At 41.1% G+C, this 21,329-nt stretch overlaps 2 protein-coding genes and 2 long non-coding RNA genes across 7 annotated transcripts in view; 2 read left to right on the plus strand and 2 right to left on the minus strand.

Annotated features, from left to right (window-relative positions):
• LOC128119127 (uncharacterized) overlaps positions 1-15,860 on the minus strand; it is a 60,487-nt gene extending 44,627 nt beyond the window's left edge. Inside the window, exon 1 of the long non-coding RNA XR_008221466.1 lies at positions 15,760-15,860. This is a non-coding gene — a long non-coding RNA (uncharacterized LOC128119127). The remainder of the gene's footprint in view (positions 1-15,759) is intronic.
• Positions 811-11,826, plus strand: LOC128119130 (uncharacterized). Its single transcript, XR_008221467.1, has 3 exons — positions 811-898; positions 11,457-11,546; positions 11,720-11,826. It is a non-coding gene; the product is annotated as an uncharacterized LOC128119130 (long non-coding RNA).
• LOC128119122 (60S ribosomal protein L27-like) lies at positions 3,143-3,611 on the minus strand. Its single transcript, XM_052752307.1, has one exon. The coding sequence runs from the start codon at positions 3,594-3,596 to the stop codon at positions 3,186-3,188; it is 411 nt and encodes a 136-aa protein (XP_052608267.1). The 5' UTR covers positions 3,597-3,611; the 3' UTR covers positions 3,143-3,185.
• Positions 15,861-16,077: 217 nt separating the features above from the next.
• The window catches only part of Mtmr2 (myotubularin related protein 2), a 68,750-nt gene continuing 63,498 nt past the window's right edge, over positions 16,078-21,329 (plus strand). For 2 of the 4 annotated variants that reach the window (XM_052752175.1, XM_052752164.1), the window contains exon 1: positions 16,171-16,285. Coding sequence is in view for 2 of the 4 variants with exons in the window: in XM_052752124.1 (XP_052608084.1) it covers positions 16,401-16,522 (122 nt within the window). In the remaining 2 variants the exon portion in view is untranslated. Of the gene's footprint in view, positions 16,286-16,346; positions 16,523-21,329 lie in introns of those variants that run through there. The other 2 variants (XM_052752133.1, XM_052752124.1) reach the window with 2 other exon arrangements.

The raw sequence follows: 21,329 nt of genomic DNA on the forward strand, positions 1-21,329 counted from the left end.
CAAAGACAGAGGATAATATCTGGAAAGGGAGTTTCATTTCTTCTAAATCCAATAATCATAGGGTATTAAGCTAAATAACAGACATATAAAACAATCTACACCAGTGTGTTCTCCACACTGACTGTGCACAGATGTCCTGTGACATCTAAGGATGTCATTCACACTGCCAGAAAGTCATTTGCATCTCATTAGGGAACACAGACAAAATTACCTGCAAAAGGGTTTAGATGTCTAAGGTTAGCTGACCCCAGAAGTGAGTTATGAAACAAATAAACATGTATTTATTTTCCTTTATTTCAAATGCTCAGAACACCGTAAGGTGTATTTCACCTCAGATAAGCATGCTCGGACAATTTCAAGTTTGTAAGTTAGAATGCATGGTGTTTTGTTCAGGAAGTCCAATTTTTAAAAATTCATTTGGTTCTAGAGTTTCTCCAAAGAAGATGTTTCTTTTCTGGAGGTGCCTTGGTGAATTCTTCTCAACAGCCACTCAGTGCAGACACCTGAACTGGGCCTTGGTTAAGAATTCAAGTCCTACCATTTGACCATCATCTTGAATATATGAGGGTCCGTGTTTGGGGAATTTTTCTTAAAACTTAAAATTTTCCTACGTCAGTTGAAAAGTGGATATCTGTGGTACAGTTAGACAAACACCGTCTGGTGTCATTTAATATAAGAATGTATTCTCAGTGGCCTTTTAGAAAATAAGATTTTTTAAAAAATAAAATGCTGAACATTGATGTATTTGCAATGAAACAACATTTTATACATAAGTTTAAAAACTAAAATTTTATCGGTTTGCCTTCCAGCCAACCAGTCTCTCCAGACTTGCTTTGGTTTCCCTGCTGAGCCTCAGAGCAGGGTAAAGCACTCCACACAGCCCTGGGACACGTTTCAGGTAATAAAGACATCAAGAAATCAAAGTTTTAAATGAAAGGGCCGGGATGGGGAAAGCGCCTCACTTTCTGTTTTGGGAGGAAGCGCTCGGGGCAGCATGCTTTGAAAACTGGCATTTAAAAAGTTGCTTTTGAGACTCAGGGCATAAGAGAGTGAGGGAGGCTGGTGTCCATTCTAAGCTGAAAGAATCTTTGAGGGACACTAAGGAGAACAAAAGTAAGAGACATTTTCTGGATATCTACTTTAGTTTGAGATCTCTCGTTAGCTTTTTAACTGTCAGTGTGGATGTATTTCCTCCTTAAAAAACAGCATATGTTCTTGTCTCCATACTGTAGAAATGAGTTGCCAAGCACTGCTTCCACACTCTTACCACTTTTACCCTATGGTATATATTTTAATTTATGTGTATGGACGTTTTGTCTACATGTATGTCTGTGTACTACAGTGTGCCTGGTGCCTTAGGAGGCCGGAAGAGGCTGTTGGGCCCCCTGTAATTTGAGAAAGGTTGTAGGAAGTTTCAGAGGTATCTATCTACTTGCACTTCCCTCTGTCACAGCCCCAACACTGTCCACCAAGGATGCAACATGGACGTTATTTTACCTGTCAAGTATGGCTTTAGTTTTCAATTTTTTAAAGATTTTATCATTTTCATTATGTGTGTGTTTGTGTGTATGTGTGTGTTGCCTGGGTATGTGCACCACATGTATGCCTGGTGCCCACAGAGGCCAGAGAGGGCATACATGATACCTCCTGGGACTAGAGTTACTGACAATTATGAACTGCCATATGAGTACTGGACATCAAACCCAGGTCCTCTGGAAGAGCATCCAGTGCTCTTAAGCACTGAGCCATTTCTCCAGCCCCCTTATTCTATGATTTTTAACTTGTACCTTCTGTTTACCTAGTTGTAATCATTTTTCCCATATCAATATTTCTTAATATTTTTTCCATTTTATTCTCTAAAACCCATTTTATCATGTAGTCATCTCAGTCTCTTATATTTTTCTTTTATATTGCTCAACAAGAATCTCAACAATCGCCGGGCGGTGGTGGCGCACGCCTTTAATCCCAGCACTCGGGAGGCAGAGCCAGGTGGATCTCTGTGAGTTCGAGGCCAGCCTGGACTACCAAGTGAGTCCCAGGAAAGGCGCAAAGCTACACAGAGAAACCCTGTCTCGAAAAACCAAAAAAAAAACCAAAAAAAAAAAAAAAAAGAATCTCAACAATCACTTAACTTGCACGATCTTTTATTCATAAATATAAAATCACTATTTCTTTCTGCTCCTGAGAATTGTTAGGTGCTCGACTGTAGTTCGAGCAGAAGCTGAGGGCAGCCCTCATCCTAAGGAGCCAAAGCTACGTGGATTTTTCTTTCTTGTTTCTCAGTTCACCCTTTCATCTTCCCTAAGACCTTTCTTTAAGTAAGGCTTGGCAATTGGCACCAATTCAGAAAAGATTTAAGATTCAAATGAAGTGGTGCTTCAATCCCTATTTCTACTTTATAGGATGCCAACCATGTTAGTTATAGTCACAACAAATTGCATGCATTTAAGTTAGCACAAATGAAATAATTCTCAGTCAGGCGATGGTGGCACATGACTTGAATCCTAGCACTAGGGAGGCAGAGGCAGGCAGATCTCTGTGAGTTTGAGGCCAGCCTGGACTACAGAGTGAGTTCCAGGAAAGGTGCAAAGCTACAGAGAGAAACCCTGTCTCGAAAAAACAAACAAAGAAACAATTCTCCATAGAACCCCAGCTCAAATACCCACTTAATCCCTCATAATTATAATTTTGAGCTTCAAATTTTTAATTCTTTTTTAATTAATTAAAAAATTTTCATTTATCTTACATACCAACCACAGTTTACCCTCCCTCCTCTCCTCCTGTTTCTTCCCTCCACCTCCCCTTTACCCCCTCCCCTTCCACTTCTCCTCCATCATCTCCATTCAGAAAGGGGCAGGCCTCCCATGGGTTTGAATAAAGCATGGCACATCAAGTTGAAGCAGGACCAGTGCTAGAGAGGATGTGGAGTAAGGAGAATACTCCTCCACTGCTGGTGGGAATGCAAACTTGTACAGCCACTTTGGAAATCAGTATGGTGGTTTTTCAGAAAATTGGGAATCAATCTACCTCAAGACCCCACTATACTAATCTTGGGCATATATCCAAAGAATGCTCAATCATACTACAAGGACATTTGTTCAACCATGTTCTTAGCAGCATTATTCTTTTTTTTTTTTTTTTTTCAAGTTTTTTTTTTTTTTTTAATGATGGGAACAAAAATATATCTAAAAGCGAAGCTTCTGGAAAAACCATTTGTTCTTCCCTGTCTTGTATCTTTCCTCAAACTTGACCTTGGCCTCCCGCCTGGCCTTGCGTTTCAGGGCTGGGTCTCTAAAGACATCCTTGTTGACAACTGTTTTGTCCAAGGGGATGTCCACAGAGTACCTCGTGGGCATGAGGTGATTGTAGTTATAAACTTTCACAAAGGACTTGATCTTTGACCTCTTGGCGATTTTCTTCTTGCCCATGGCAGCTGTCACTTTTCGGGGATAGCGGTCAATTCCAGCCACCAGGGCATGGCTGTAAGGGCGGTCTGAGGTGCCATCGTCAATGTTCTTCACGATGACGGCTTTGCGTCCGGAGTAGTGTCCGGCTAGGACCAGCACCACTTTCCCGGGTTTCATGAACTTGCCCATTTCGACAGCAAGGAGCCGGTACCCAGCAGAGCAGCATTATTCTTAATAGATAGAACCTGGAAATAACCTAGATCCCCTCAATCAAAGAATGGGTAAGGAAAATGTGGTACATTTACACAATGGAGTATTAATCTCAGCTGTAAAAAACAATGATATCATGAAATTTGCATGCAAATGAATGGAACTAGAAAAGAATCATTCTGAGTAAGGTAACCCAGACCCAGAAAGACAAACATGGAATGTATTCACTCATAAGTGGATACTAGGAGTAAAGTGTAAGATAAGCAACCTACAATCCACAGCCCCAGAGAGTCTAGATAACAAGGAAGGCCCAAAGAAAGATGCATGGATTTCCCTGTGAAGGAGAAATAGAAGAGATCTCCTGGGTAAACTGGGGGTGTGGAGGAGGGGGCTTGGGGGAATGGACAGAGAGGGAGAGTAATGAAAGAGGCATCTTGATGGGCGGTGGGGGAGCATTTTGAGGCTAGGAAGAAACTTGGCAAGAGGGAAATCCCTAGGAATCCACCAGGTGACCCCACCTAAGACTCCTAGCAATAGTGGAGAGGGTGCCTGAATTGGCTATCTTCTATAATCAGATTGGTGACTACCCCAATTGTCATCAGAGAGCCTTTATCCAGTAACTGATGGAAGCAGATGCAGAGAGCACAGGTCAAGCACAGGGCCAAGCTCTGGGAGTCCTGCCAAAGAAAGGTGGAGGGATTGTATGAGCTGAAGGGGGAGGTCAAGGTCATGACGGGGAAACCCACAGAGACAGCTGACCTGAGCTCACGGGCGCTCATGGACTCTGGACCAACAGTTAGGGAGCCTGCATGGGACAGACCTAGGCCCTCTGCATTGTGTAGCTTGGTCTGGCTGTGAGGCTCCTAGCAGTGAGATCATGACCTGTCCCTGGCATGCTTAGCTGGCTTTTGGGAACCTGTTCCTCATGCTAGATTACCTCGCCCAGCCTTGAATTCAATTTTAAAGTTAAGACATCCCTAAAGTATCTAGGCTGGTTTAATTCAGCAGTTCCTTTTACAATCCCATGTCTCTCAACTGCTGCCATTTGCTCATCAGCATTCAAAAATTCAAAGTCAACACAGCAAGATACAGGATCCAGATGCCCTGTGTATTTCCCATCTTTATATAGCTTATTCTTTTTATATTACTTTACTCTTTTTTTAAAGACTTTACTTAATTATTTTTAAACTACTTTTTTTTCTATAACTATCTATACACATTTTCTTTTCTTCCTTAAGCACATTATGCACACTGTAACCTGTTTAAAGGTATTTTTGGTCTGAACCCGTTTTACTATGCACCTGTAACATTCTCTGACCATGTGAGCCAAACCTTAAGATGCTTAGCAGCAGGTAGGCCTTGAACCCCCTCCTTGAGGACTTAACAGCCAGGATTTAAGCCCATGGGCCTGGCCAAGAGCTGCCTTTAACTGGGAGCTGTGATTATCCAAGAGCTGCATTTAACCACCCCAGCTCTAGGAAGTTGGTGTCCACACTGTGGCAGGTGTTTTGACTTAGCTCGCTGTTTCTACTTTGTGTGCCAGCTGCTCAAGTGCTCTGCTGCACTGCAGCGCCTCTTAAAGGAGCCATAGCCTTTGTTTGTTTTTCTTTTTGGGCTTTCTCAAGCCCAATGTGAAAATTCAGGTCACACATTAGGTGCCATTTGTAGTTGAAGTCTTCTTTGGGCTGCCAACCAGCTCCTAAATAAAGACACAGACACTTATTAATTATAAATGCTTAGCCTTTAACAACTAAACTTAACCTGCTTCTATCCTACATTTTGCCTCTGGGCTTCTTATCTTTCCTTCATTCTGTATGTCCTGCTTTCCTACTTCCTCCAAGTCTGGCTGGCTGCTCCCTGGCATCTCCCTGGCATTTCTTTTTCTTTCTTTTTTCAAGCCCAACTTCCTCCTCCTACTTACTCTCCCTGCCTGGAAGTCCCACCTATACCTCCTCCCTCATTATTGGCCATTCAGCTTTTTATTAGACCAATCAGGTGCCTTAAGCAGCAACACATATTTACATAATTAAACAAATGCAACACATCTTTACATAGTTGAACAAATATTCTGCAACATAAACAAATGCAACACATCTTTACACAGTTAAACAAATATTCCGAAACACACTATCCCTTTGTGCTTAGATACTTTCATGAACATTATCAAATCATATCAGTCTTTTAAACTGTGAATTATATCCATCTAGTCATTCATCTCAATATCTTGTTGAACTCCTATCTCATACCATGGCTTCTTGCACATGCTTGGAAAACATTGGTTGGCAAAGTTGATAGATTCCTTTATATACAATTGAGGATCATATCAATACATAATGAAGAATAGATAATAATATGTTTATTATATTATAAATATAAATAGATGATACAAGGTATAAAAAAGACAAGAGTAAATAAAGGAAATTTGAGTGCAAAGTGCATGTAAAGATTTTAAATGGGATATTCAAGGTAGGCAGGAGGAAGAAGATATCTGGTTGGATTTGAGCATTAATACTAGGATGCAATTGTTGCTAGCAAAGATATGTCAAACTCATTGGATATGGCAAGAGAGACTGAAGCAAAAATAAGCTTTAGATTATTTTGACTCAATTTTATCTTCAATTCTGAATGTTTCAAACTGATTTCAGCCTTTTGTGAAGATACATGTATTTTTATTAGCATTCATCTCAAAACAGGAACTTCATTTAAGGTCAGGGAGAGATAACTGTTGGTGTATTCTTATTCATTGCCGTGGGTTGGAGCAGACATTCAAAGCAACTCACACCACTAAATGTCATGCACATCAGGCAGTGAGTGTCAGACACTTGGGACAGGTACCGAAGCTTGGCAGTTCATACAACACTCTCCAAGAGATTCAATGACAATATATCAAGATGTAATCTCTTCCAGGACAAATTCATCCTTCCCAATATGCCAGCAATCTTTTATCTGCTTTCCAGTGCTTGGAGCAATATATCAAGAAGTCACAAGAAGGTGGTGAATGTGAAAGTCATTTTAATGAATCAAAGGAAGACAGCAGCCTGTGTACAGCTGTAGAGTTTAGTAACTGGGATCAAACTGAGACAAATCATTTTCTCAATGGAAAAATGACTATTCAATTAAATTACTGTCATAGAGATTACATTACCTGGGAAGGTGAAATGAATGGATTTAAATCCAGGAACAGTTTATGTCTAAAATATGTACATCATAAAAGAGGAAAAGAGTGTGGGGGTAGGTTGTAAGGTGGGAATAGGGTTAACAAGGGGCAGGCGGAGGAAGGAGAACTACAAAAACATGCTTTGCTGAAATATGTCATAATGGTGTCTAATTTTGAAAAAATTAATATATATGATATGTATGTTAAGTGGTTCTGTCTTTGAATATTGTTCAACATATTCCTAGGTTCTCATAAAAATAAATAGCCATGGGGATCTTCAGTTAGTTCCAAAACTGTAGCAATGCTCAATCTGCTGTCCCTTTTCAGTCTGATCCACATAGTTATGTCTCTCTTAAGGCATCAACAGTGTTAGCAAATTAGACAGGTATGTATGTTTAGTGCCAGATACTCAATGCTTTAAATATGTCATTTTACTTCATGCTCACATTTGAACATGTGCATGCTTGTGTTTATGTGCACATGATTTGAGTAGATGGGAAGAGATGAAAAAGTCACCAGAAAACTCATTATTTTATGTTATTAATATGTGCTAATTAAAAAAGTTTAAAAATAGTTTGGTGTGGTGACTCATGAATGTTTGCAATTTCAGCACTTGGGAGGCTGAGGCCAGAAAGACTGCCATGAATCTGAAACCAGCCTGGGCTACACAGCAAGCTTCTGGCCAGCTTGTGCTACAAAGTTGGACTTTGTCTCAAAACATAAAAAAGAGAAAGAAAAAAGGAGGAAAAAAGGAAGAAAAATAAAATGGATATTTTAAAAGAAGGAACATTAGTTGCATTCCCACATTTGCAGAAGGCCCAGAGAGGATAGGCAGTCTAAATTCATTCTGCACCAAGGACTGTTTAATTCAGAATTCAGAACTGCTACCTCTGTGGAGCCATCTGCTGTGGTGATATTGTGTTCCCCAATCTATTGTGCACCCTAATAAATTTATCTGGGGTCAGAGAACAGAACAGTCACTAGACAGACATAGAAGCCAGAAAATGGTGGCACTCACACCTTTAATCCTAGCATTCTGGAGGCAGAGATCCGCCTTGATCTCTGTGAATTCAAGGCCACACTGGAAACAGCCAAGTGTGGTAACAAGAGCCTTTAATCCCAGGAAGTGATGGCAGAAAGCAGAAAGGTATATAAGGCTTGAAGACCAGAAACTAGAAGTTTTTGGCTGGTTAAGCTTTTAGGCTTTTGAGCAGCAGTTCAGCTGAGATCTATTTGGATGAGGCCACAGAGGCTTCCAGTCTGAGGAAACAGGATCATCTGAGGAACTGGCGAGGTGAGGAAGCTGTGGCTTGTTCTATCTCTCTGATCTTCCAGCATTCACCCCAATAACTGGCACCCAGTTTGTTTTTTATTAATAAGACCTTTTAAGATTCGTGCTACAATCTGCTACTCAAGGGAGGCCACTGCAGTCACTGCTCTTGGCGAGTGTTTCACTCATACTTCATTTGATCATATCAGACTGTTGAAAGAGAGAGAGTTGTATCCCAATTTTCTTTATAGACTTCAATCTATGGTATTGTTGTAACTCTGTAGGTTCTGGACAGACTGTACAGCCACTTGGCTATCTTTTGTGTACAAATTTTCCATGTTATATTGTCATAGTTAGCTTTAACTATCAACTTGACACAGCCTAGACTCACCTGGGAAGAGAGTCTCAGTTAGGAAGTGTCCACATTGGGTTGGCCTGTGGACCTGTCTGTGGAGGATTGGGAACTCACCAGACTGTAAGTTAGGAATTCCATGAGCTTATTTTGAGATTCCAAAGTGAGTGAATTAGTGTACAGAAAGTAGTTGCTGTAGTAAGAAGCAATGAATTTCACTTACCTAAAAAAGCAAAGAATTTCAACTAGCTGAAATGCCAAGAAAGACAGAAGGAACATGGAAGGAGATCTTAAGGAATTATAAATATCCATCAAAGGCTTAGTGATAAACTACTAACTATAAAAGCTACCCATGGGCTTGGAAAGGACTCAGTGGATAAAGTGCTTGTTGTGGAAGCCTGATGACCTGAGTTCAGATTGCCAGAACCCATATAAAAGCAGGATACAGTAATGTAAGCATCCATGATCCCATTAACCCCACAGAGAGATGGGAGATTGAGCCAGGATACTCACCATACACTAGCTCAATGGTGACCATCAAGAGACCCTGGGACAGACACATGAAGGCACACACACACACACACACACACAAACACACACACACACACACAAACACACACACACACACACACACACACACACACACACACACACACACACACACGAGCACCATATTTCCTCCCTTGCTCAGCATCTTGCTTCATGCATCTTTCTTTCTTTCCTTACTGTGTTATATAGTATGGCTGCTTACTTTCATCATTCAATAATATCATTAATTAGTCCCATCTCCTTAGTGCATCATACTGTCACTCTGATTTATGGAGAAAAGAATAAACACCACTCAGAGATACAGATCCTAGGACTTAGGTTGTCTTCTTTAGGGAGCATGTTTTTATCTGTGTCTAGGGTAGTTTTATTATGGCTGGGAGCATATATCTTGCATTATTGAAGCTGTTATTTGGAATTTGAAGTATCAATTGGATGGTGCTTGTGAAGGCAGAATAGCCGAAGGAATGACCTGTGGTGGATGTAATGCATGGTATCCAGTGTTTTATATATTCTTTCTGAACCTACAGAGGATGAAAGCTGAAATATATTTTCTAGACTTCTTTGAGTGTAGGAATCTCGATGTGACTTAGTTGCATCAGTTAGACTCGCACATGACCAAGCGAGGCAGGGCACCTCTTTGCTGTTTGGCTCTAACCTTGAAGGTCTCTTTCTCCATCCCCACACTGCAGCTTGTTTCTAGAACTGCGTCATTTCTCATGGCAGCATCCCAAGTCCCCACTTTGCTCATTTAATCATGTTGTTTGTATATCTTTTTTTCTATGATTTCTTTCCTTGTCTGGGTCATGCTGTCCTCTGCTGATTCAAATGTTTACATTTTGTCTCTGGCTCTTCTGGTGGTAAAAGTCTACCTATGGAAAACACTATGTGAGATTGGAATACTTATTTGAAGTTTTTGCTGCTGCAGTCTATAGAGCCTGATTATATTAGGTCTTCCTCTCCTGGGGTGGAACATACTTCTTATGCCACAGTATTAGTGAAATGATGAAGGTCCTGTCCAAGAAGAAGCTTTAAGAACTTCTTTTCATTCTGCCATGAAAAAAGCAAACTAGACATGTCTCATGTCCTTTGTTTAGTGTCTCAGAAAGACAACGTATAGAGTAGAATCACAGCACACAGGCAGCTGCCAAGTAATTATAGAGAGAAGCCAGCCTTTCTCAGAGGACTCCTTGTGGGATTCAAGATCGTTATCACAGCGCACTGTAGCAAAGCTGACTGATGTGTTAATTCCTTCCTCACTCCTCAGGCTCAGTCACTGATTTCTATCTCTGCCTCTCTGTCTGTTTATGGATAGACAGATGAATAGGTAGATATATAGATGATAGATAGAAGAAAGAAAGGAAAATAGAAAGAAAAAGAGAGAGAAAGGAAGGAAGGAAGATAGATAGATAGATAGATAGATAGATAGATGGATGGATGGATGGATGAAGAGTCTCTAGTCTAGGGCTGCCTGTAAATCTTGGTGTAGCTGAGGGCTGACTCCTGATCCTCCTGCCTATATATATATATATATATATATAGAGAGAGAGAGAGAGAGAGAGAGAGAGAGAAAGAAAGAGAGAGAGGGGGGATATGTATACATTTTTAAAAAAGAAATGCAGCTTTTCTGCTGAGAATCACTGTTTTCTTTTACTTCATTGAACCTAGTAATATTAGCTGCTCCTAAGCCATTGCCTGGTACTTTTAACATGTTAAGACTCTTGAGTTTTGCTTCTTTTGGTTATTTTTTTCCTTTGAGAATATGTCTGAAGCATTTTTGGGTTGTGTCTTAGAAACTGTTTTCAGGGGCTGGAGAGATGGCTCAGAGGTTAAGAGCACTGACTGCTCTTCCAGAAGTCCTGAGTTCAATTCCCAGCAACCACTTGGTGGTGGCTCACAACCACCTATAATGAGATCTGGTGCCCTCTTCTGGCGTGCAAGCATACATGGAGGCAGACTGTTGTACACATAATACATAAATAAATCTTAAAAAAAATTGTTTTCAGGGTCTTTGGGTTTTGTTCTAATCCTCTAGAAAGTGCTAATGCTTTTGTTTAGTGGGGAGATTAAGTTGCTTAGACATGGACTCTGTCATACTTATTTAGGTAACAAGTTAAATCTTATTCATCTCTTCCAGCAGGAATTGCCTGGAACTCTCCTACTTTCTGCTCTTCTCCCCAAGTCACTTGTACTCTGCCTTCATGTTGTGCACACTCAAGCAGGGCTTAGCCAGAAATCGCAGGGACTGGTACACAGTGTAGTGTTCTCTTTATCTGAAAACTTTCTCACTTTCCAGTTGCCTTTTGACACAATCTCCTTAGTTCCTCAGGAAACTTGAGGAGGTGGAGCCTCACTGGGGGAAGTGGGAAACTTGAGGAGGTGGAGCCTCACTGGGGGAAGTGGGAAACTTGAGGAGGTGGAGCCTCACTGGGGAAGTGGGCCACTAGGATTGGGCCTCGCCCTTGATAGCTTTGGCCTGTTTCTTGTCCCATCTTTGTTTCTCCTTCCTCTCAGATGTTGGGTGATGAGACCCCTCTACAAGCTGTTCCTGTTGCCATGCCTTCCCCACAACAATGGGCTGTGTCCCCTCAAACTATGAGCCAGGTAAATCTTGTCCCTTCTAAGTTGTTTTTTTCAGGTATTTGATTACAGCAAAAAGCAACTAATATGCTGTGATAAAGCTGAGTATATAAATAAGCACACTAAGAGTGTAATGATAGCTAATAAATCTGGAACAATTTACCATAAATTTGATCTTTCTCATTCTCTTGTTTTAGTGCACAACCTTTCTTCTTGTGATGACACATTATGATATAACGTCCCTGTGATGAAATGGAGGTGAGTGACAGACATCGTGGTATAGTAATGGGCCACTATGTGGGGGTTTCTTGAACACGTGGACTGAAGTAGTAATATTACATCAGTCTGTCTGAAAATGGAGATGGCTACTAAGTGACTATCCAGTGATTTGATTCTTATCTTGCTTTCATAGAAAGAAGGGAACACGAGATTCCATCAGCTAGTCAGGATGACACACCCTTTAAAATGTATCCTTCCTTGAATTTTCCAGGTACTATCTTCAGTATGGCTGAGTGCATTTGACTCAAAACTATGGAGATATGAGATCCCAGATTTGGGGTAGCTATTGTAGATAATTAAAAGGTTTATGCATGCTTGATGTTTTTAAGGACTGTGTGTCTTGAGAGAAGTACACATCCTATCCTTACGCTTTCCCATTCATAGCTCATCATATTACCATCTCAAGACATTTCCTCATTTAGATTTGAATAATCTAATGAGCAGCCTTTGACAAGCTGGTGGGTAACACACCTATAGATATAGTGATTTTTGAATGAATGATAATCAGTGTCTATAACTGGAAAATGTCAGTTCATGTATGATTGTATTGTGTATATACAAGGACATTTGTGTATTTGCACAAGGGCGCATGCTCATGTGCATCGAGGCCTCTCGTGCCTCAGGTACTTGGTTCTCTGCTGCTGTGATACACACCATGGCCAAAAGCATCCTGTGGAGGAAAGGGCTTGTTTGGCTAACACACCATCACAATCCATCATTGAGGGAAGTCAGGAAGTGTAGAGGAAAGCTGTTTACTGGCTTGCTTTACATGGCTTGCTCAGCTTGCTTTCTCATATAGTCTAGAATCTTCTGCCTGGGGATGGTGCTACCCATAGTGGGCTGTGCCTGCTAATAGCAACCATTAATCAAGAAAATGCCAGAGACATGCCCACAGGCCAGTCTGATGGGGGATAATTCCTTGAGGTTCTTTTTTTCCCAGGTGACTCTAGTTTGTATCAAGTTGACAGAAACTGACCAGCACACCACCCCTTGTTTTGTGAGACCTATTCGATCACTTTTACCTTAACTCCTCAATTTGGATAGGCTGGCTAGCCAAAGAGAACCAGGAATATACCCATCTCTGTCCTCTGGCCAGTGAGATTACAAGCAGGCCACTAAGCTCAGTTTTCTTCCTTCATGTAGGTTCTTAAGGGATAGAGTTCAGGTCTTCATGGCTGCACAGTACTTTCCTGAGCCATCTTCCCAAGCCCTGATGCTAAGTTATTCTTATAAAAACGAGACAACTGAGATGCAGGAAGCCTTAGGTTCATTTTTCTTAGGTATGTGACCTAACAACCAATGTGTAAGATAAGGAATGCAGCAATTTAACTTTCACCTGAAATTAAAGTATTCTTTGCTTTTTACTCTTCATCATTCAGGTCAGAAGTAAAGCTGAAGTGCAGTGGGAAAAGAAACAATAATAGCAACAGATCTATTTACTAAAAGCTTCCCGTGCAACTGACTGCTAAGAAAAACAACCTGTTCTGTGTTTTCAGAGATGAGAAAAAAACATTCAGATCAAGCTTTAGTGACTGCATAGGACAGCAAAGCAGGTTTTTCTGGTTGCAATCTCAAGCCATTTAATAGTGTTCCATAATAATGACTAGAGAGGGCCATGTACAAGTTATTACCCAGGAAGACAGGTTTATAGCAGTCAACACAACATTGAAATGAAATGGGTCTTCCTTTCAAGGGTTCATCCTTCTTCAACATGCAGAGTTTGGAAGACACAAGTTAAAGTATCAAGTGTCCATGAGTCAGGATTTAGAAAGGTTGATAGGGACAGAGAAGCAGTAGACACAGTCTCTCATGAATTGTACAGATATTTATGCTTGTCAAAGTGTCTCATTTGACTACTTATCCCATTGGCCTATCAGAGATACAACTAAGATTGCTTGAAAAATTAGAGATAAAAATAATTGCTTGCCATCTGCTCTTCCATGGAAAATGGAAGAGAAAGGCTCTTTTGAGGCTAATTGATGAACCAGCTCGCCTCCATTTGGGGCTTGAAAGTCATTTTACATTAAAGGCAAACTAGATTCATTCCTGTTTATGACTAAATCTGTTTCTCAAGGATTGGGCCATGCCCCACCTGTAACCTTAACTACAACTGGTTCTGCATTGCCTGTTCCAGAAAACAGCAACCATACTTTTGTTTCAAAAGGGTTGTTATGACAACTTGTTGTTAAGACTATCTTGCAATCATGCTTTGTTTCAGGAGGACCAACTTGATATATATATATATATATATATATATATATATATATATATATACATACATACATACATACATACATACATACATACATATACACATTCTGCTTCTGTAACCCCACCTATTTGCCTGCCAAATCCCCCATTTGGAAACCCCCTACCCTGAGCTAAAAAAACCTTTATCCTCCCCACCTCCAAGGCTGATTTTTTTGAACCCCATCTTTAGGGAGAGACAACTCCCTATACAAACAGTTTGTACACAAGTACATTTGCTTTAATTAATTGCTTAATTTGGCCATGATGACTTGGGGCAGTGGTCTTTCTCCTTGAATTTGTGGGATTAACATAATCAACCACATATCCACTCATTCATTTGTAACTTTTCTAGTTTACATAGAACATAATTGAGATAGGTTGATCTTGTGGGGAATGTATTTACAAATTGTTAGGGTTTTGGATCTGAAATATCTCCCACAGGCTATGTGCTCTAAAGGCTAGGTTGTCAGCTGACAGTGTCACTGGGAGGTACTGGGAACTTTAGGAGGAGGGGAGTAGTTGGAGTGCCCTTTAAAGGTGGACTGGAACTCTGCCGCTCTCTCTCCCTCTGTTCCTCCTTATCTCCTTTCTGGTCACCTGGAGATGAGCAGATTTTTCTACCATATGTTCCCAGCTAGGATGTTCTCTTCTACCACAGACTTAAAAAAAAAAAAAAAAAAAAAAATGGAGACTAGTAACCATAAACTGGAATCTTTGAAACTATCAGCCCAAATAAACCTTTCATGAGGCATACTGTCACGGTAATAGAAAGCTAGCACACAAATTATTTCCTTGGTTCTATAAATTAAGATTTTCTTTAAAAAAAAAAAACAAGTAATTGTATTAAAATAAATGTAATTTGCGTCAGCACAATTGTATTTATCCTAGCAAGGAGTTTTTAAAAGATTCTTTTATTTACAGAAACATTTTTTGCATTTCCATATGTATGAGGTGACTAAGGCATAGTCACAATCAGAAACATTTCTCTAATACTATCTGTCCTTCTTGTGTTCTGAGTAACAGAAAGTCATGGGCAGTAACATTCCCCCTTTACCCAGTTCCTGTCCCCTTATCACATTCCATCTCCACATTCCCTTCCTGCTTTGCAAGGGAATCTGAAGGAGCACGGGATATGGAGAGGTAAGTTTGTCCTCTATTTTAAACCACTGCATCCAGCAGTGTTTGTGTCTAACGCTGCTTGTGCATTTACCAGTTTCTCCCCCATTCTCTCTTCAGTCCCCTTCCTATGCTTTACCGGTTGCTTATCAGCTATAGACACACTACCAAGCCACACTGACCCATACTCTTGTCACAGGAGACCTGAAAACTCCAGCTCCATTCTCACTCTCCTTTGTAGGATGATGGCCAGAGGTGGAATAGAAAGTGTTTTCCCTCGCATCCCCCACTGGAGCTGTTAGTACCTTCTCCTACCAACCAGTTGCTACTGGTCTGTGATCCTTTAGCTTTCTCTCATAACAGTTACCATTTATTAAATGTTAGATTGTTTATATACGTGCACGCATTGGCTACTGTTTGAGTGCGTCTTCAGCAAGCACTGTTTTAGGCATTTTAAAATTACTAACTCCCATATTCTGTGAGGCTAGTACACTTACAGAGAAGGAAGCCCATGTAAATGCAAGATAACTGGAGGCAGTGGAATCTGAGTCCGCCTAGCTTCACTGCTTGCCTTTACACAAGGGATTCTCACCTCAAGCATGCTGTACCTTTTGCTGTCCCTTGATCTCCCCAGGTTTCTTGTCTTCCCCTTTCCCCTCCCCCGCTCATCCCACAGGCTGCCCACGCTCCACCGCTCCCAAGCCTTCACTTCCTTGTGTCTTCTGATAGAAGAGTGTTCCCTTCCTCCTGGAAATTTCCCTCTTAGCTCAAAGTCTCCACCCTGCTGGTCGGCTCGCGCTCCCCACGCCCGCCTCCCGCTGGGCGGCCGGAGCGCAGGCGCAGGACCCAGCTTTGCGGGGCCAGGGGTCCCGGCTCCCAGCAGCCCCCGCGCGCGGTGCAGGCTGGGGGAACATGGCCGCTTCCGGTCTCGCACTCGGGCTGGTGCGGGGCTGACAGCGGCTGCGGCCCCGTGCGCTCCTCCGTCCGCATCTCTCGCCGGCGGCCGCAGAGGGTGCAGCGGCCTCCTGTTCTCGCGCCATGGAGAAGAGCTCGAGCTGCGAGAGTCTCGGCGCGCAGCCCCCGGCGGCACGGCCGCCCAGTGAGGACTCACTGTCCAGGTGAGGCCGGAGCGTGCTGGGACGGAGGCCGGGATCGTGCGGGTGGAGAGGCCGGGGCGTGCCGGAGGAGAGGCGAGGGCTGCGGCAGAGATGGAAAGGGCAGAGCTGGGCGGGGATGGAGAGGCCTGGGCCTGGAGAGGCCGGGGCCTTGAAGACAGGAGAAGCCACGGGCAGCCGGTTCGGGGATGGAGAGTCCGGCAGAGCCATGCTTCCTCCGCTGGGCCCTCGGCGTGAGAGGTGAAAATGCAGTTTCTTTATGGCCTCTGCCCTTTTTATTCCTGCTCACTTACCGCTCGTGGAGGCTGATCCAGCTGTGTTTAACACAGCGTTTTTACTTTAACCGGAGTTGTGTTGTCAAGGACATGACACTTCTTTTCACTCTTCTGCCCTCCTTGTCACAGAGTTTGGGGGCCAGCACATCAACAGACAAGAGGCCTTTGGGGACACTCTGAGACAAGCATGCTTAGTTTTAACATGGGGCGGGGACGAAGCCTCACAAAGCCAGTTTCTTAGCTTAAACATCAGTGACATTTACCAACATAATGTACATTATATGTGGTGTCTGTTTGGGACACTCCTTAATTAACTGTAGAGAATAGCTTCATTATAGAAACTTGTTAGCTTAATTTTAATGTAGGCAGTCACAGGTGATTCTAATGTACAGGCAGGACAGACTATGTTATTTCTACAAGTGTATTTTATTTCAAGTTTTGTTAGTCTACAAAGTACGAAGTACTACAAGCAAAGTGTGAGTGCTTGACTATGGTAGCTCAGCTGTTTTCTGTCCTGTCACTCTAAAGTTGTTCTTTATTTTTTGTTTATTCAGAGTGCAAATAAATTATCTTATGAATTTGTTTTCATATACTCTACAAAGTAATCTTTAATACTGCTTAATGTATCACAGTTTCTCTCACCCAGTAGATTGATAAATTGAGTACTATTTAATTTTTTTTAATGTGTATGTGCTTCCATACACATTTATGTGTACTACATGCACACTGGAGTCCAGGAGGTCAAAAGGGAGTATCAGATTCCCTTAAACTGGAGGGACAGGCAGATGTGTCCCTCATGTGGGTGCTGGGAACTGAACCCTGGTCTTCCACAAGAGTAGCAAGTGCTCTCTACTGCTGAGCCATCTCATCAGCTCTGACTTAAATTTCTATTGAGCTTAGCTACAAGGAAAATTATGGAAAAATTATTACTTTGTATTTGTTGGAAAATAGAAACTATCTCCTCAGCTTAGCAAAAAACTTCAAATTTGTAACTGAAGTTGATAAAACACTCATTTCTGATGGTCTCAAATGCTTCAATTATGAGATGAATTTGGTTGAAATATCTTGTTTGAATAGTTAATTGATAGTACATTTTTGTCCTTTCTGGGGAGAATATAAATATGACATTGAACCCTGTAATTCATTTCAGGGTCCATTGTTTTTTTTAAAAGGATGTACTCTGTTGAAATTGGTTGAAAGGCTTTGGGAAGCCTGAACTTCCACTAAAAGTGTGTTGTCTTGATGGAGGGTGTGAGTCGTTTTTGAGTTGTGCTGGTTTAACTTTGCCTTCTGGGTCAACATAGATCTGATAGTTTGACTTTAAAAGACCATTTTTCCCCCTTATTCAGATAGTTCCTAACAACTGTAGTAAGCAGCGTCTGTGGTGGATCTTGCTTTGCCCTCTTTAGGCAGCTCTTGCCTACTCTGCATACATGTAGCTCCCCTCCCTAGGATGTGGGGACAAACTTTACTTTGCCATACTGGTCATCCAGCTGTTTCTATAATTTTATTTTTGTTGGTCTTGCTGTGATTCTTGATGTAAATAGGACTCTACGGAATATGAAATATAAATAAATCCCTACTGTAGGCCAGTTGCGAAGGCTCGGACAGCCCTGACCTTCAGCAGTGTGTTGTACTAGTTTACCGCCTACATCTGGTTTCCATCTTCCAGGCTGTGTACTGTGGATTGCACTGAGTAGGTGTCTTTGATGCCTGCTTTTTCCGTGTGTGGTCAGATGGTAAGACGTGTCTAGCAGGTGCTCCGAACATTGAAACAAAGGAATGTTGATGCTTCTTCAGCACTGGTCTTGTTTGTTGTCCTCATTCAGAGGATTAAAAGGACTCTCCTGTTGTGACTGAACAGTTGCAACCTCAGGTTTAGCCTAAGCTTACTTGGGTGTGAAGCGCGCAGCACCCTGTGTGGTCATCTTTGACAGCGTTCTCTTTTCTAGGCTCGGTCCTTTCTCGTGCCCTCCTCACCTTGTCATCTTTAATCTTGATTACTTTGACTCCCCAGTCTCATTTTCCGTGTCAGTCGTTTTGGTGTGTCTTTTCCCTTTTCATATATTCTTATGCTGTAGTTATTCTGGGTAATACTTGCTTGTCTCTTGTTATTTTGATTTTATCAGTTGCTTTCTAGTTGATAATTTAGCATGCATGTTCCATGTCCCATATTTATGCTTGACTTTCATTAACAAGAGAACGAACACATGCTGAAGGCCATTCACAACTGATTTTTTTTTTTCTTAGAAAGGCTCACTGTGTAGCCCAGTCTGGCCTTGAACTAAAAAATCTTCTGCCTTAGTCTCATGAATGTTTTGATTACAGATGTGCACTCTCCTACACTTCAATTTAATTGCATTTTGTAAATTGCATGTCTTTCTTAAAATTATCATCATTTGAAAATAGTGAATCCTGGGTTACTGTTTCTGTGAATTTTAATTATAGTCTTAAGTGGTAAAGCGTTTCCAGGATGCCCAAAGCATATTTTGTTGCAAAATCTCATCTGTAGTTTTAACTTCGAGGTCACTTGAAAGTGATATGTTGGTAGGAAATAATGCTTCCAGGAAGTGATGTGTTGGTAGGAAATAATGCTTCCAGGTTTTTCCAGTAGTGATGGGTTTATATACAATTACATTCTTACCTATTTGCATTGTGACTTGTGGTGTGTTTTCTGAGGCAGCTGGCCAGGACTAGTGTTAAAAGTTACAGCTTCAGGACAAAGTGACTATTTGGTTCAGTGGCCCCCTTGGCTTTGTTATTACTGGCACTGATTGTAGTGGTAATCTAAAAGTTATTTTGCAATTCATTATTTCTAGACCCTAAAAGAACCTTAATCTCTGTGTAAGGCCCAATATTATTATGAACTTACCAATATGTACTATGAAGATTTTAAAAAGCCTGATTACTATTCAAAAGTATGAAAGTCAATCCTGAGGCTGATATTGGATCCTGTATACTTTTTTGTTGTTGTTTATTAAATCTCATCTTTAAAGGAAATTTTCTGAGTATTTATTTTCAGGTGTGAATAACACAAGTTAAAACTGTAGACTCTAGGACTTTTCCTAAAAATAGGGGTCCTAATGTAATGCATTACAATAAAATAATTTATAAAATTATTACAATGGAGAAGTTATGTGACAGCATAAACAGGCCAAACAAGTGCAACCGAATTGTACCCAAGGGAAGGAAGTAACTCTGGAGGGCACATAGGGCCAGAAGGCAGGAAGTTTCTTTTGGAAAGCTGCCAAATTATGCTATTGTATTAAAAACCACCACAGCCTAAGACTGCATGTGATTTAGGATTTTGAGTAGTGGAAATTCTCCAGATTCTACTGTGGAATATTTTCCATTTTTTGGGAAAGTACTTGCTATCCTTGTGCTATGTAATTAGGTTAAATAAATGGCCGAATCTCCTAAAGAGATGCTAATCAAGGACCTGTAATGATTTTATAAGACTGATTCCTACAGGAAGTTAGGTTAAAAATGGGGGTCTAAGATAGTTCATAGCTGCCTATAACTCCAGCTCAGTGGATCTGATACCTCTGGTCTTCACAGGGTCCTCTGTTTTATTCAATTCAATTATATTTGATTGGATTTAATTGAGCTGTGTCTACTTTGTGACAAAAATTTGTCGTGTTATTAATGTGTTTTCTGTAGTACAGCTTAAAATTAGATACAAAAATATTTCCAGCAATATTCTTTTTTAAGTATTGTATTATCTCTTTGAGAATTTCACATAGTATGTTTTGATTATCTTTATCCCAAGTCCTCCCATGAATTAACTGGCCCCAGATTCACTCCCACCTCCCTACTACTCACAACTTTATGTCTTCCCTTTTTGAAAATTTAACAACCCATTGACTCCAATTTCTGCTACTCAGAGTCACAGGTGTGGGGCCACTCACTAGAGTACGTTTAGCGTACTTGGAGCCATATCGTTGAAGAAAATCAACTCTCTCTCTCCTGGAATCTATTAAATCAAAGCAGCACTGCATTTCCAGTACTGTTCTTATTATCTGAGATTACTTTATGTGGAATTTTGTGTTTTCATGTAAATTTTGAATTGTTTTATTTTCTACTTTTGTGAAGAATGAAGTTGCTAAGTGGTTAACTCAGATCCTCTGGAAAATCAGCAAGTACTCTAACTACTAAGCCATCACTCCAGCCTCTCAAATAAAAAATATTAGTGGTTAATAAACTTTTAAAGTGTTCAGAATTCTTAATCAACAGGGAAATACATCTGTGTCCCAAGAGGGATAGACTACATCCCCAGCTGGTAGCAGAACTTGATAATGTTGTAAGCATTATCCATATGGTTCTTGTTTTAAAAGCATGGAAGTTTGGGTGAACCAGAGAGAACATCGAGACCAGGCACTGAGTCATAGAGATGCAATCCACTACATTGAATTGTAATTTGGAGCTGGGAGCTGAATAAACTTTTTCCCCTAAAAAAAAAAAAATGGGGGTCTAAAAAGTGATGATGTCAGGAGGTCCTGGATACTCAGAGTACAAGAGACTGTGGAAGATGCCTTCCTAATGGAAACAGTCATTTCAGTGCCCCTGACCTGTAGCTCTGTTAACACACAGACAACTGTGTGGTCATCACTGGAGACACTCAATGAACAAGCTACACAGCTCTTCCTTGTGGGTGCTCATGACCCATGGTAGGAACCACTTTCTTTCACAGACTATTGCTGCTGTGAATAACCTTGAGGTCTTTGAGTACTTTTTAATCCAGATTGAATTACAACAGATACTAGGTTTTCAAT

The sequence above is a fragment of the Peromyscus californicus genome, unplaced genomic scaffold (genome assembly GCF_007827085.1).
Source record: "Peromyscus californicus insignis strain IS unplaced genomic scaffold, ASM782708v3 Scaffold_11__1_contigs__length_118956290, whole genome shotgun sequence".
Classification (NCBI taxonomy): Eukaryota; Metazoa; Chordata; class Mammalia; order Rodentia; family Cricetidae; genus Peromyscus; species Peromyscus californicus.